Source organism: Artibeus jamaicensis, unplaced genomic scaffold, assembly GCF_021234435.1.
Source record: "Artibeus jamaicensis isolate MK-2021 breed Jamaican fruit bat unplaced genomic scaffold, CSHL_Jam_final scaffold_916, whole genome shotgun sequence".
NCBI classification, from domain to species: domain Eukaryota; kingdom Metazoa; phylum Chordata; class Mammalia; order Chiroptera; family Phyllostomidae; genus Artibeus; species Artibeus jamaicensis.
Genome location: NW_026522059.1, coordinates 11,298,677 through 11,315,320, shown reverse-complemented (window position 1 = coordinate 11,315,320; position 16,644 = coordinate 11,298,677). Strand labels below are relative to the sequence as shown.

Genomic DNA, 16,644 nt, shown 5'->3' with positions numbered 1-16,644 from the left:
CAGTGGGACCGAAACCCAAGGCAATGAGAGGGGCAGGAGGGGACATGCCATCTCCTCCACTCCCCTAGCCCCGGATGCCAGCTGGCTTTCTTTTAAAACCCTTCTCCCTCCTCTAGCCACAACAGGAAAGCCCCGCTCTGCATCAGCCCACGCATTCGGGTGCTCCCAGCCCCTCGGCTCCCCAGGGCGGGTGCTGTTAACATATCCTGCCCCCAACAAGCAAACTGTTCCCGGGCTCCCAATTCAGTATTTGTTTAATGCAGTCACAATCAAAATTCTGTTTGATTTTGCACATGGTTCTGATGCATGAGAATCGATTTATGTGACTAGGTGATCAAAAGAATCCAGAACTGTTTTGCAAAAGAAGGGTCACAAGGAGGACCTCGCTCCACTAGATAGATACTAAAGCTCTAATCTACAAAAAAATTAGTGACGCCTAATAGATGCAGTAGCTGGACAAGAAGCAAGAATAGTGCCCCAGAAACATCCTAGTGTGTATACAAACGTAACGTAATACAAAGAGAGTTTCAAAAATTCGTGAGAACAGTACATACTATAGGCTCGTGAGATCACTGGTAACTTTTAAGAAAACGGCTACAGGTGTGTCTTACAGCTTAACTCAAGATTGATTTAATTCTAGACGAGTGAAATGTAGAAAATAAAGCTAAAACACTCTGAAGAAAACACAAAATAATATGTCTTGGCTATCAAGGCAGGGAATTACTTTCTGTATATGAAATTATGATGAAAGAAACCATAAAAGATTGATAAATCCACTACCTTAAAATTTCAGATTTCACATGTAAAACGTGCAAAGCACCATGTAAAAAACTAAAAGGTAAAATGCTGGACCAGGAAAGTTTTGCAACCAATAAAGTACTGATATTCCTGATACAGAGAGAAGCCTGGCAAATCAATAATGAAACCACTGAGCTTCACACCGTAAAAATGACATAAACAGACAATTCACAAAGAGAGAATACAAATGGCAAATATGTCTTTGAAAACCGTAATCCTTAATAACAATCAAGAAAAAGGACAAAAGAGGGGGTTAAGAAGTGCAAATAGGTAGTTGCAGAAAAGCCAGGGGGGTTGTGAAGTGCAGTACAGGAAATGGAGTAGCCAGAGAACTTATGCACGTGACCCATGGACGTGAAGAACTGTGGGGCGACTGCCTGAGGGAGTGGGGGGTGGAAGGGGGGCAAAGGGAGTAAAATCGGGACAACTGGAATAACATAATCAAGAAAACACCATTTTTAAAAAAGGAAAAGGACAGAAGCATAGTAAAACAGTTTTAACCTACGTCATCGGCAAGGGTTTTTCAGGGTAACAGTTCCCATAGGTTGAGTGGTAAGCTGGCCACTCATTCGCTGCCGGGGCAAGAGGCCCACTGGCGCGAAGACTGCCTTCTGAGTCAGGAGAGCTTCAGCGTGGTCCTCTGTGACCCAGTGCTTCTGATTCTAAGCATTCATCCACAAGCAGTGATGAGCAGTAAGGACTCAGGGTGTCGACCGCACTTTTGTGAAGAAGAGCCAAAAATTGGAAATAAATGTCCGACAAAAGTCGAAGGGCTGAATGCATTCTGTGTGGTATATCTCTACAATGTCACGTCATGCAGCCATTTTTAAATTATTGTCTTGCTCCATATTTATAGAAATGGGGAACCTTTCAAGTGAAATGAAGAAACTGTAATATCGGGGTGATTTTTTCTCCTTTATACTTCAATGCATTTCCTAGATTACCTATAGTGATTTCAATTTTATGATGAGACAAACATTCACATCTGCTTTCTAATGCCCATATAAATGCCACTCGCGGGCCCCAGGAAGGTGTCTTGCTTCTGAGGTACCGGCAGTTAAAGCAGCTTGAGGTCCCAGCTGCATCTCACCTGCAGTTTTCCCACCGCCACTCCACCCACCACGGCAGAAGACCTCAGTACTTCTGTTGCTTTCCTGTGTGCATTTGTCTCTACATGTGACCAGGTGGGCCACAGCCTCCGTTGCTTTGCTTCGGGCCAGTCCTCACTTCCCTTCCCAGGGGAGGGAAGAGAAGAACGTGAGCATGTGATCTGTCGTTTTTATGTGCGCCCACTCGGAGCTTCCCTGGGTGTTTGCTCTGGGTGCCAGTTGGGATGGGTCATGACCGCAGCTCAGAGAGAAATGCTGGTCGCCCTGGCCATACAGTTCAGGTGGTTGGAGCATCGTCCCATACACCAAGAGGTTGTGGGTTTGATCCTCGGTCAGGGAGCACTCCTAGGTTCCAGTTTCAACTGCTAGTCAGTATGAGTACGGGAGGCAACTGATCGATGTTTCTCTCTCTTCTCTCTCTCTACCCCCCTTCTTCCCCCCTTCTTTCCCCCCTTCTTTCTCTAAAATCAACAAATATTTCCTCTGTTGAGGATTAAAAAAAAAAGAAATTCATGTGAAGAGCTTAAATTATTTTTTTAAAGAAAGAAATGCTAGTTTCTTTCACCTTGTAAATAAACACTGACCCCGTCTTTATTCTTGTCCCACAGATACGATGCTGCCTCTTGTGTTTCATGGTTGGAGCAGTTACAGTTTTGTGTGCTGAGATCATTCTGGAAACTCAAACACTAGACTTCAGCATTGAAGAGAAGCCAAAGTCACTGGAGGGGGATAAAGCCAAGAGCCTTTTTTTGACCTTATTTGTTCCAAAAATTTCACAGCCTCTTCCCTACGTGCCCCGCCCCCATCCCCACCCCAGAATAAGCCATCACACGCAGGCGGGCGGCATGGCGAGCAAACGAAAATCTACAACCCCGTGCATGGTGCGGACATCACAAGTACTAGAACAAGATGTGCCCGAGGAAGCAGACAGGGCCAAAGAGAAAGGGATCGGCACGCCACAGCCCGACATGGCCAAGGACAACTGGGCAGCAGAACCTGAAAACCCTTCCAAAGAAAATGAAGTGATAGAGGTGAAGTCGACAGGGGAGAACCCGTCCAAAAAGCTGCAAGGCGGTTATGAGTGCAAATACTGCCCCTACTCCACGCAGAACCTGAACGAGTTCACGGAGCATGTGGACGCGCAGCACCCCAACGTGATCCTGAACCCCCTGTACGTGTGCGCCGAGTGCAGCTTCACAACCAAAAAGTACGACTCCTTGTCCGACCATAACTCCAAGTTCCATCCCGGGGAGACCAACTTTAAGCTGAAGTTAATCAAGCGCAATAATCAAACTGTCCTGGAACAGTCCATTGAAGCCACCAACCACGTCGTGTCCGTCACCACCAGTGGCCCTGGAAGCAGTGACGGTGACCCTGGGATCCCGGTGAGTAAAACTCCCATCATGAAGCCAGGGAAACCAAAAGCTGATGCCAAGAAGGTGCCCAAGAAGCCCGAGGAGGCCGTCCCCGAGAACCATGTGGAAGGGACTGCCCACCTGGTGACAGATGCCGCCGAGATCCTCTCAAGACTCGGGGGTGTGGAGCTGCTTCAGGAGTTGGGACACGTCATGCCTTCTGTCCAGCTCCCACCAAATATCAACCTTGTCCCCAAGGTCCCCGTTCCACTGAATACTACCAAATACAATTCTGCGCTGGACACAAACGCCACCATGATCAACTCTTTCAACAAGTTCCCTTACCCAACCCAGGCAGAGCTGTCCTGGCTGACGGCTGCTTCCAAACACCCAGAAGAGCACATCAGAATCTGGTTTGCCACCCAGCGCTTAAAGCACGGTATCAGCTGGTCCCCAGAGGAAGTGGAGGAGGCCCGGAAGAAGATGTTTAACGGCACCATCCAGACAGTGCCCCCGACAATCACTGTGCTGCCCACCCAGCTGGCCCCCGCCAAGATGCCGCAGCCCATCCTGCAAACGGCTGTGCCGTGTCAGATCCTCGGCCAGACCAACCTGGTGCTGACGCAGGTGACCAGCGGGCCGACAACCGTGTCCTGCTCCCCTATCACTCTTGCTGTGGCCGGTGTGACCAACCACAGCCAGAAGAGACCTTTAGCAGCTCCCCAAGCTGCCCCCGAGCCCAAGCGCCCACACATTGCTCAGGTGCCAGAGCCCCCACCCAAGCTGTCCAGCCCTGCGCTGACCCCGGCCAGCGACCGCAAGAAGACAAAGGAGCAGATAGCCCATCTCAAGGCCAGCTTTCTTCAGAGCCAGTTCCCAGATGACGCTGAGGTCTACCGGCTCATCGAGTTGACCGGCCTTGCCAGGAGCGAGATCAAGAAGTGGTTCAGTGACCACCGGTATCGGTGTCAAAGGGGCATTGTCCACATCACCAGCGAATCCCTTGCCAAAGACCAGCTGGCCATTGCGGCCACCCGACACGGTCGCACGTACCACGCCTACCCAGACTTTGCCCCGCAGAAGTTCAAAGAGAAAACACAGGGTCAGGTTAAAATCCTGGAAGACAGCTTTTTAAAAAGCTCTTTTCCGACCCAAGCAGAACTCGATCGGCTAAGGGTAGAGACCAAGCTGAGCAGGAGGGAGATCGACTCCTGGTTCTCAGAGAGACGGAAGCTTCGGGACAGCATGGAACAAGCGGTCTTGGATTCCATGGGGTCTGGGAAAAAAGGCCAGGATGTGGTGGCCCCCAACGGTGCTCTGTCTCGCCTCGACCAGCTCTCCGGTGCCCAGTTGGTCAGCTCTCTGCCCAGCCCTTCACCAGCAATCACAAAAAGTCAAGAACAGGTCCATCTCCTGAGGAGCACGTTTGCAAGAACCCAGTGGCCTACACCGCAGGAGTATGACCAGTTAGCAGCAAAGACCGGCCTGGTCCGGACTGAAATTGTGCGTTGGTTCAAGGAGAACAGGTGCTTGCTGAAAACGGGGACCCTGAAGTGGCTGGAGCAGTACCAGCAGCAGCACGTAGCGGAGGACCACGGCTACGACATCCTGTCGAGGAAGGCAGCTAAAGCCGTGGTTGCCGAGAGCCCAAAGAACGGGAGCGAGGTGGGGCCGCAGCACCGCAAGGACCCCAGAAAGCTCCACGCAGAGGACTTGGAGAAGCTGGTGCCCAGGGTGAAAGTGGGCAGCGAGCCAGCGAAAGACGGTTTGCCGGCGAAGCCCTCGGGGGCCGCCTCGGACAGGTCAGAGGGCAACAGCCGGGATGGCCAGGGCAGCGACGAAAACGAGGAGTCGGGCGTCGTGGATTGGGTGGAGGTGACCGTCGGAGAGGAGGACGCCATCTCCGACCGGTCGGACAGCTGGAGTCAGACTGCCGCCGAAGGTGCCACGGAGCTGGCCGACTCGGACTCCGACGGCGTCCCCGCGGAGGCTGGCCAGGCCTAGACAGGTAACGGTGCCTGTTTCCCCCGGGGCCGCTACGGGAGGGTGCTGGGTTTCTTTCTTTCTTTTGCTAGAGTCAGGAGAGGTTTTTAGGGACAGAAATGTTGACAAAGGTGATGGGGGTCTTTTAAGGAAGAAAAACGGGCTAGTGGAGTTCATGTCATTTGAGAGGCCGTGCGGACGGGTGACAGAACGGTGGCAGGTGGCCTGCGTGGACACCACCCTTGGGGGCCAAATTGGTCTAAAGTCCAGTTGCAGTTGTAATGCCCCATTTTGTGTTCGCTGCTATAAGAAGAAAAAAGACGGAAAGGATGTGTCTTTTCCATTTTCTTTCTTTTTTTTTAATCTTTTCCTCTTCTTTTCTTTTTGGACTTTTGAAGAGTAAGTGTCTAAGTTTACTGGCTAGAGATGTGGGTTGTTTTATTTAACCTGGAAGGCCGGGTATTGGCATAGGCGTGGTGAACGGAAGGCGCTCCTAGGTGCGCCAATCGGGTCCCCGGACCCAACCCCTTCAGCGCTGGAAGAGACTGGTGCAAATGAGGCCTGTGGAGCCACAAAGCCCTGGGAAGGGAGGTTACCATGGTGACTAATGGCTATGTCATCCACATAATGGGACATGCCACCCAAGCCCTTGGTATTTGTGCTTCACGAGAGGCCTGTGCAAATCAAGGCCTGGGAGCAGCAGCTTGCTCGGCGGTGGTGTGGTGGGAGGGGAGTGGGAGCTGGGGGTGGGGCTCAGGAGGGAAAGGCCCACCTTTCAGGCCAAAAGCATGAATATTCCAAGGGCCATGTGGGCCTTGGGGGAACGTGCACGATTTTACAGTCTGCCTGGGTTGGCTCCCCCACGGGTCACTTAAGAGGGAATGGAAGCCCCTCCCCCCACCAACCTGGCGTCATCTTCTAAAGTAGTCAAATAAAGGGTAAGGACTTCGGAATGGTTGGTAGGGCCCCAAAGGGAGCCCTGGAACTCGCCCTGCCTCTTTATTCATGGCCATGTGACTCGTTCATTCATTGATTCAGTAACGAGGCACCTGGCAAAAAAAAAAATCAAGTCTCCAAAGTCTCGAAACCTGGTTTTAGCCAGTTCCATTGGCTATGAAAAGAGCAATTTAATAAGCAGCCAACCACAGAATGTCTTCAAGTCTTCCTCCTCTGACTTTTTGGGAGGAAGTAGTAATGGGGGGAGGATGCAGCCCAGAGGGGCAGGAGCATGACAGGAAGAGAGGGATAGGCTCCTGACATCACCAGTGGCACCAACTACCCACCTCTGTCTGCCCACCTTGGTGTTGTCCTCCCTCTGGCCACTCTCTTGTAAAACCCTACCAGTCCAGCCTTTATTTCTCGCATAAAATAGAGGAGCAATGGTTTTTTGTCCAATCAGAATCTGCCCGAAATCTCCCAGAGTTCCCTGTCTTCTGCCCTTGGCCTTTTCCGGCACATGATATAGTTCTACGTGATTGTTTTAGGCAGCAGGGTTCAGTCCAATTCGATGAATGCATCCTGAGCAGTTCCTGTGGGCCCCTCACTGTGCTAGGCACTGGAGAGAACGTGATGGAGAAGACAGACAGCACAGTCCTTGTTCACGAGGAGCTCAGTCAGGCTGAGGGCAGAGGAAATCGGTGGCCAGTTTACTAGCCAGGGTGATCTGGGGTGTGACAGAGACATGAACAGCTGTGTGTGGGAGCATCCAGGAGGGGCACCCAGGCTGGGGGTCAGGGAAGGCTTCCTGGAGGAAGGGACATCTGACTCAAGGGCTAGCGGAGGGGAAGGAGTGAGCTAAGTACACAGACAAGGGAAAGGGTGGTTCAAGGGGAAGGAATAGGCAAGGCAAAGGTCCAGAGACAAGAAAAAAGAACGGTGCCGTTGAGAAACCAAAAGGGGTTTGGCGTAGACTGAAAGTCAAGTGTGAGGATTGAGTTAATGATGAGGAAAGGCAAACTATGAGGAAACCTGATGGTACCACCGCTGGCAAAAGCTATTCTAAACTAACCGTATTTGCTGAGCTTGAGTATAAGGACACTAAGTGTCCCCGTAACCCCGAGTGAGCTCAGGCGGGGCTTCCCTGTGCACTTCACTAAGTGGGAGGTTGTCTGTGGGTGGCAGCTCCCCAGAGGCCCCTGCGGCCACCTGTCCCTACCCCTTCTCTCCCAAGCTGCCACCACCCATCTGGGTTGAACACGCCACTGTGCCTGACCCTCGCCTGAGGCCCAGGGGAGGCTGAAGACGAAGCCATGCTTACACCATAGGGAGAAGCTCCGGGAAGAAAGGGAGGAGGGTGGAGCCGAGCCTCCTGAGGAGCAGAGGCTGAGCTAGGTGCTCGGCCACGGCGGGTCTGACCCGATTCCCTTAGCCTGGGGGGCAAGCTCTTTATACTTTCATAAACCCAGACACGGAGACTCAGAAACTCGAGAGAATGCACCTCCGTGCCCCCAGCCAGCACCTTGGTCTCGCCCCAGAGCCTCCCGCTTCCCACTGTCAGCTCTGCCTCTTCCTTTCGGACCAGTGCTGGTACCCCCATTTCCGGTCGCCCTCCCCTCAGGGGCACGGGACAGGGCCACACCTAGGGTTTTTGGAGGTGACTTTTGAATTAACATGACTCAGAGATGCAAGAACTTGCTGTCTCCCTAAAGAACTGGGAACACCCAGAAACCCTTTTCGATGTTTATTTTTCACAAACGCCACTAGTGTGTCCGGCAGAATATACCTAAACAAGGTGCCAGGCTCCACTCGATACCTGGCGGCACCGCTTGTCCCTCATAGGCTCCCTGATATTTTTGGAGGTGCCGTTGCACTCAGGAAGGGGCCGCCCTGGCGGTGGCCTCCCGGACCTTTGAACTCAGGGGAAAAAGCTTTCCAAATTTCTTCACGGCTTGTATGAACCAAACGCGTGGGTCTCTTGAAATGTATAACTATTCAGTGATGCCTTTATTTAAAGACATGTTTGTTCAGGAACCTGCAGTTGAGTTCAGTTGTTATGCATGTAGTCACCCTGAAGGAAATGCAGGGTTGACTTCAGGAGAGGTTTACGTGAGGCACACCTGCGAGAGACTAGGAACTTGGGCCAGTGGCCGATGGCTGACTCTAGGGCGGGTCTCCTCTGCAGGAGTCACGCACATCCCTGATCAGTTCCTCTGGCTGACACTTCGCTTTGCAAGGCTCACATCAGTGTTCGACTGGGTCTAGGCCCCTCTCTGCCCTGAAGTTAAACACAGATAAGGAATCCTTCCCAAGCCTTGAATCAGGTTGTCTTGACTCAGTCTCTGGGTCCAAACAATTACTGAGCCATCCATTGAGAGACTTGTCCGGGGGAGGGGCTGAAAAGTAAACTTCTCCTTTCCTAAAATATGAGTCAGAATACTTGAACTAGACATAACCAGACATATATGCTGTTTGGCCAGATGGAGTATCACAGCCCAACTGCTACTCTACTGAGTTTATTCATCTGTGTGTCATGTGCTCAGTGTTCTTCTAGGCACATCGATGAGTCATCTAAACTTTGAGGCAGTCCCAGGATACGGGTCCAGCTCATCCCACAGAACTGGGGCTCAGAGATGGGGCTCCAGGTCCCTCAGCTGGCAGAGCCTGGAGGCCATCCTCTCGTCCATCAGGCCAGTGCCTGGCCCAGCCACCAGGGCCCACCGCCTCCCCAACAGTGACGCCACCCAAGCCACCCGGCCAAACCAACAGGACATGGTCGTTTCTTAACTCTCTGTGGGAGTGGCGAGTAATGCACCACATTTATTCACTGTGTTGCTGCCTCCTGATTTCTGACAAATCCATCACCTGATCATTAGGGGCAGCTTTGAGGAAGAGATCAGTTTTGTAAAATTTCAGGGAAAAATATTTTCCATAGTCCACCTGGCTTAAAAGACTCACAGCTGCCAAGTGTTGCGCCCTGGCTGCAATGCAGGATCCAGGATATGTATGCACCCACACTGTTCAGATCAGCTGTCTGAGTACAGAGATTTGAATGGGTGGATGCATGAATGGATCGTGGATGGATGGCTGGATGCATGAGTACATGGATAAAAATATTCTAGTGATCTGTTTCCCTGTTTCTCCCCCACAGCCCTTGAAGGCAGGGACCACATTCCACTAATTTCTGACTCCCCAGGGCCTGACCCCGAGCAGATGCTCAGTAACGACTTACGGAACCAACCTAAGAAATAACAAGGATAGTTGGCCCTCAGTTATCCAGGATCCAGTATTTCCATCCTTTTGCTTCTCATTCCGCCCCCCCCCCCATCACTCATTGGTCCCATTAATGACAGCAGTCAGAGAGAGGAGTGGGGGACCGTTTGCTTTCTGAGTGTATGGGCAGCTTGAGGGAAGCGTCTGTTGGGGACTGGGTCACAGGATATTTCCTGGGTGATGCTTTTCAGGGACTTGAGAGCAGCCTCGCTGTCCTGGTACCCAATGGAGAGTTAACGGCTATCACTTCCATTTACCTTATGCTGGAGCTTCTCACACTAAGAATTCTCCCTGTGCCTTGGGGAGCTCAAAGCAACTTAAGAATCATGAAAGCTACACTCCTCATTCGTCAGAGGAAGGATGCAGGCTCTGAGGAGAGGTGGGAGCTAGTTCAGTGACGTTTGTGATGAGGACCTTGGCTCATTCGTGCAGCGGGTATTTACGGGCTGCCACAGTGTCCCTGGCTCTGCAAGGCAGTGTGCCCGGCACGTCCCCACCCCCACGGAGCCCCCTCTGTAATGGGGAACAAAGCTTTAGTCAGTCTTCCATCAAACAGAAAGCAAACGTTGCTATGCTGTCCTTGAGAGAAGGGGTCACGGTGCTGGCAGAATATAGAATAAAGGAATTTAAGCTAATTTAAGGAGTCAGGGAAGGCCTCTCTGAACAGGTGCTGGATGAACTGAAATATCAAAGGTTACCCAGAAGTTAGGGAAGGCGAGAAGGGGCCAGAACGTTCCAAGCAGAAGGAATAACATACCCTTAAGGTGCTGAGGCCGGAGGGGACAGAACACATCAGGGGACTTCGGTGGTTTTGACTTGCCTGTGTTCCCACTGTCACAGACCTGCAGGGATGAGAGCCAGAGTGTCTGGTCGACTCGCAAGTCATCAGACTTTCTCTTGAAACTCCCCTGACTCACCATTAAAGACGGCTGTGTGGGACTCTGTGCAGATGACCCCGTACACAGAGCAAGTCTGAGAGCCTGTGGGACAGTCAGGGAAGGACCAGAAGGAAAGGCATCGTGCAGGTGCCCGGGTGTTGAGGCCTTTCTGCTCTAGTGGTCAGTGGGGGTGGAAAAGTCTAGACCGCCACGTGCCTAGACGTTTTAATATTGTATACTTGTGTTGGTAAGTTTCCACAGCCATAATACCTGCTGTGTTAGACAGCTAGGACTGCCATAACAGAACACCATAGACTAAGTGGCGCAAACAACAGAAATGTATCTTCTCAGGGTTCTAGGGGCTGAAAGTTCAAGGTCAAGGTGCCAGGACGGTTGGTTGCTGGTGAGACCTCTCTCCTTGGCTTGAAGACAGCACCCTTCCCTCTGTGTCCTCACATGGCCTTTTCTCTGCGTGCACATCCTCTTATAAGGACATCGGCTCTACTGCGTTAGGGCCCCACCCAGTGACCTCATTTACCCCCTTAAAGGCGCCATCTCCAAATGCAGTCATTGGGGTTAGGGCTTCGCAAGGGAGCGAGGGCCGTAATTCAGCCCATAACGCTTACTGATACGGTTGTCTGTTGTTGTCAGGATTAAGTGAGATAATGTAAGTGAAGCCCCTACACAGGGGCCAACATTAGCATCAGCACCTGCTCAATGGACCCGACTCTGAAGTTGCACACTCCTCTATACAGACGAGAACTTGGCCATCTGCTTCCGGTCTTTCAAAGCTGACTTTTGGGGTTGGGGCCCCACTCGTACCAGCTCAGGCTGTTAATTGCCTCTCAGAGGGGCGGGGGTGGGGGTCCTGGAGCAGCGATGAGGGGTAACGTTGCTGAGCATTTACCGTGCCAGGCACTGCTCACACACTTCACATGTGTTAACACTTCTCTGAAGTCAGCACGATTCTCTTCAGTCTGCGGTTGATGAGAGCGAGGCACGGCAAGGTGATGCGTCCAAGGTCGTTGAGCTAAGAAGCGGTGCAGCTGGGATTCGGGCCTGCACGTGGAACCCCCTCAGGAGTCTGCCTCGTGAGTTTCAGGTGTGATCCCGGTGGCTCAAATTCTTCCGAAATCGCTGGATTGTATTCTGTGATGGAAAAGGGGCAAGAAGGGCCAGCAGCCCCTCCGATTCCTTCTGTCTCCAGACTCCCCGAGAGCAGCCTGGGGGAGATTTACCTGGCTGATAAGTCTCAGCAAGTTCCCCAACCGCGGTAGGGAAAGAGCTTCTGCCCGATGGGCCAGAGTTGATCAGCGCCTGGTGCGGGCTGACTTGGGGTGGCGCCGCCTTCTCCCTGGTCGCTGGGAGATTGCTTCATCCCTCTCTATGCGGCCGTATTTCCCTTATCTCAACTCTTATTAGAATCAGACTCTGCCCCCTCTTATAAAAGGCGACTTGACTTTTATAAGATAATAAATCACTATCACAGTGCTTGTCTTCCTTTCTCTAGGAATACAGTGTTATTCTCTTTGCGTCCGAAGGGCTTTGGAGATCCCTACAGGGGAAATGAAAGAGAAAGAGAAACAAAGCCCTCACAAGGGGAAGGAATTCGAACTGTTTCGTGTTCCCCCCTGGATACAGTAAGAGAGAAGCAGATTTTGCTAAAGAATTAGATGGTACTTTCAACATTCCACGTAGTCCCTGAGATGGACAGGCGTGGGAGGCAGGGTGTTTGCTGTGCTGGAGGTTTTCGGGGAGAGGCGGGGGGCACCTCTGTGGTGGAGACATTTGAGCCATGCCTGTCGGGACAGGGGCCGAAGACCGTGAAGCTTCCTCCCGAAGCTCAGGCCCGGTGCTGCAGGGTCTGCAGTGGCGAATGTCTGTGACCACGCGCTAGGGTTCCAGGTCGACACCCAGGAGATTAGCAAGAGGCCACAGAGTCAAAATTGCAGTGATACTCAAAAATAAATAAATAAGCCTGAAAAGTGAACTTGTCCTAAGTGGGCCAGACACAGTTCAGGGAGCAGGGGGGGGAGCAGGGGTCCACAGAGTTCACTGTGGCCGTGGCTGCGTCCTGACAGGCCTCCTGAAACGTGCAGTTAACCAGGCAATTTGAGGACAGTTGTGCTGGGGAAGGCCCAGCCCAGGGACACTCAACAGAGAGCACTGATGGCGCCTGGGACAAGACCTTTGGGGGCAGAGGCCTGCCTGCAAGCTGGGATTGGCTACCCTCCGATAGGGCCCAAGCAGAGAAACCAGCCCTGCCTCCGCTCCCTCTGCCTGTGCTCCGGGCAGAGCGGGGTCTCCCCCGACGCACTGTGAGTGCACTGCCCGCCCCCCAGCCTGGGTCCTGCTTTGGCCGAGCACCTGGGAAAGGCCCCAAGCAGACTCCACGCCCCGCGGTGCCAGGCCTGCTTCCACGGACATCAGGGATCTCTGCAAAAGCAAAAAAAGAAAAGTGGCTCTGTCCCCCATTCTCCAAGTCACCCCTTTAGTCTTGCGATCTTTTTTTTTTAAGACGTTTGTTCAGCGCTTTTTCTTTGTTAATGCTAATGCTTATGGTCGGAGGATGATGCATGTTCACCTCCGTAAGAAATTACACAGGGAATCAGAAATATCGCCAGAGACAGAACCATCTTAGTTTTGAGGTTTATCTAAAAAAGTGAGAGTTTTTGCTAATGGCTTGAAGGGAACGAGTGCAGTTTCATTTATGAGGGAGAAAATGTGTTTACTCTCCCACGTGCATGCACGCACACACACGGGCGTTTGCTTTCACCTCGGGCCCTAATTTTGCACCTGGCCTTCCTGGAGGAAAAACGAAGCAACATTTCTAGAGCGCCTGCCTGCTTTGCACGCTCGCTCGTCTGTAACCCTCCCAGCAGCCCCTTGGGTAGGAATCTCAGTAGTGATGCTCAGGGAACCTAACTGACCTCAGTGCACAGCTCTGCCTTCGGCAGACCCTGGGTCTGGCTTCCTGGTTGGAGGAAGGAGGAACAGCAGCTGTCTGCCCTGGGCCTTTTTCCTGGAGCCTTGAGACCTGTTCAGGCTCACATTTAACCAGAAGCAGCCCCCTTTCCAGAGGCAGCGAGAGGCCCTGTTTGCTGGGGAAAGCCTCTTCCCTGGGAACACGGGAGAAGGCTGGCTGTGCTCCGTGGACCCACCCAGGGGGTGTGTGCCTGTGCACAGGACTCCCAGCCCTGCCTTTAAAGCACACGTGGTGGCTCGTGCAAGGAGAGGCTGTGTGTGTAGGACTTGGTTTGGGTGTGGGGAGGAGCAATTATTTGGGCTGCCCAAGGTGGGCTCTAAGGTGCTTCAACATGCATTTTGGGGGGGACACAGTTTGACTCATAACCAGGTCCCGGGGGCTGTTTTCATTACTTCAATGTAGATGAGAAGGAAACCTTTCTCCTTACTGACTCCCAGCAAACCCTGTTCATTTGGTAGGAGCACAGGCTCCGGAGAGTGCCTGGGGTTGAAGCCCGGCTCTGCCTGCTCACTAGCTGTGTGACCTTGGACAAGTTACTTAGCCTCTCTGTGCTCAGTTCCTCACAAAATGGGAATATTAATAATAGCAACACCACTGAGGGTTGACATAAACATTAAATTAAAAATATACTTAAAATGTCCCATCTTGTTGTGGTTATTATTACATGAGCTGCCGCATTAGGAAAAGGCTCCATCTAACAAAAACAATGAAAGCATCAGTGTAGTACCATGTACCAGGCACTATTCCAAATGCTGGTGCCTATACTAACTTGTTTAATCAAAACAACTCAGTGAGATGGATGCTCTCGTCTTCCACGGTTTACAGAAGCGAAACGATGCCCTAGACAGAATAAGTCACGTGTGCACAGCCTCAAGGCTTTTAAGTAGAACAGGTCAGAGCCAGAATCTGTTTGTCTGATTCCGGACCCTTTCAGGAGCCTAGTGACTGGCTGCCTCTACAGCAGTAGTAAAGGGGGCTTGTAACCATGGAGAGAATCACTGGTCACCTCCGTGACTTGCTCAGAAAGCCCTCCTGTGTTCAAAAGCCTGACTCTGCCATCACTTCCCATAATGTCAGATTGAACTCAGGAAGTGCTTTAAACCCAGGCCCAAATTTGAAGGGTGCAGGTCTCTCCTCCATCTGGTCTTGCCCTTCCCCGCCCCCCATGGCTTTGGAAGGGGATGTTCGCAGCAGAGCCAGGAACAGGCAACCCCTGCCGTCTTCCTGACACCTTGTCTCTGCTTTTGTGTCACCTTCTAGGGAAGTCGGTCAGGACGGCTCTGCTGACAAAGGGGACGCGCTCCGTCTTTGAAGCAAGAAGAGAACTTCCCTCCCAGGCCTGGGTGGGGGCGCCGCCTGGCCCGAGACTCCAAGCAGAACCACTTAGCTGGCCCGTCCCTGCCCAGGCAGGAACCCAGAGACTCTCACGGGCGCCTCCCAGAGGACGGGTGGGAATTGTTCGTTGTGCCAAAGTCCTACTACTGCGTTTTCAATGGTTCCCTGTAAATAGTTTGCTCCCTTGCCCTGCCCCCCACCTCTTGCGCTACTGGAACCAATTTGTACCATGGGGGGATTTTGCTACCTTTTTAATCAAGCACGGTTTCCATCTCCAGCACTACCATTGGAAGGATTTTTTCCAGGAGGGAGGGCTGATCACGCGTGCTTCTTTCTTTCTTCTTTTTCTTTTTATTTTATGAATTTTGGGGAGGGGGTAAGGTTAGCATTAGTGCCATTGTATCTACTGGATTTTAGATAGGGAGAATTCATTTTTAAAGGCAGTTGGAAATGCAGGAGATTTCTCGGGGCGAAGTCGGCAGTCTCCACTTGGAGAGAGTTTACAGATGGCAGATCTTCCGAATCAAATCCATTTTCACTTCTTCCCCCAGCCGCCTTCGGACTTCCTGTGCAGCCAGGCGCAAGGCTTTCTGAACGGCCTCTTCCAGGTTCCACAGCGGCCTGGCCTCAGTCAGCGCTTGGGCCCAGTCAGCGCTGGGAGACCTGGGGGGGCGGGGGGCAGGTGGCTGTCCTTTTTAAGCACCATTTTTGGGTACCCGCAGAAAGGGCTGTCAGGTCTGTTAGCATTATCTTCACTTTTATGAAATTACTACAAAAAGAGACCTTCCTATCCAGATAGTATAAAGATGGACTGCTTTGGTTTTCATTTCTGTTCCTAACTGCCATTTTTCAGTGTGGTATTTGACAAGATTTCGGCTTGAAGCCTCACCATGAACTGGTTGTTTTTGTTGGTGTGTTTGTTTTGGGCCAATTTTAGATTCCTGAGTGCACTTTTTTCCTCCCGTTAGTCCTAACTTTTAAAAAGGAGAAACCAGGAGACATATCTGGTGTAAATGTTGCAAGATGATCTCGATTTGCAGCCTGCCTCCCCCCCACCCCCCAATTTGAGTACACTGCACAAAGAAAAAGCTAGGGAGTTTGGAAAGAAACAGTTTTTCTAACTTGTTGCTCATTTGTTGTAACTCAATAAAGCAAAGACTAAACATTTTTATAACCTTTTCCTCTGCTCTTGGTCCTTCATTTCTGTCCGGCTCCCCGGGGCGCATGGCAAGAGGGTTTCCACCCAGCCACCTCCCGTTCCAAATTCGATACGATCGCATTTCTCCTTTTCCACCTCGGGGAGGCTGGACATCGCAAGTGCAGACTTTAAAAACACTGTAAATGTCCACATGGGCATCATCGTCCTATATCTTTGACACAAAAAAAGTAAGCCATAGGCCCTGGCTTCTCCAGGGTCTTTACAAAGAGGTTCATAAAATATTGCAGAGAGGAGCATCAGAGTGGGGATGGGACCTGCGGGCCATGCCTAGCACCGCTGCTCACTCTCCGGTGACCTCAGGTAACTCGCTTCCCTCCCTAGGCCGCCAGCTGGTGACTGCCACCTCTCCAAGAAGGCTGTGTTTTGCGTCTCTGCCCAGGTGAGGTTCAAAGGGCCTCTCCCTGGTCCTGGGTGACACGCATCGAGTCCAGTGGCTTCCAAACCTGCACAGGCACCAGAATCATTCCGAGGGCTCGTTAAAGTTTCTGATTGAGCACACCTGGGTGGGACCCAAGAAAGGTGCCTTGCTAACAAGTTCATGGGTGGGGCTGATGCTGCCGGCACAGGCACTCCACTTTGAGAACCTCTGGGTTCATTTTTACAGGGATTTACAGACTTCTGGCCAGTTTCTTTAAACTGAGCACGTGTAAAAAGCAAGCATAAGCATATTCTTCAGATGTGAAAGAAACAGGCCCTCTCAAGAGAAAGGACCTTTCTTCCCTCCCCGACCCCCAAGTACAGGAAACACTGAAGAACTGGGGATTCGGAAGAG

General features: G+C 51.8%; 1 protein-coding gene across 2 annotated transcripts in view; it reads left to right on the top strand.

Moving 5' to 3' along the window:
* The window catches only part of ZHX2 (zinc fingers and homeoboxes 2), a 136,289-nt gene extending 120,457 nt beyond the window's left edge, over positions 1-15,832 (top strand). For both annotated transcript variants that reach the window (XM_053661184.1, XM_053661183.1), the window contains 2 exons: positions 2,516-5,270; positions 14,579-15,832. In XM_053661184.1, the coding sequence (XP_053517159.1) occupies positions 2,540-5,266 (2,727 nt within the window). In that variant the 5' untranslated portion in view covers positions 2,516-2,539 and the 3' untranslated portion in view covers positions 5,267-5,270; positions 14,579-15,832. The remainder of the gene's footprint in view (positions 1-2,515; positions 5,271-14,578) is intronic.
* The last annotated feature ends 812 nt before the right edge of the window (positions 15,833-16,644 follow it).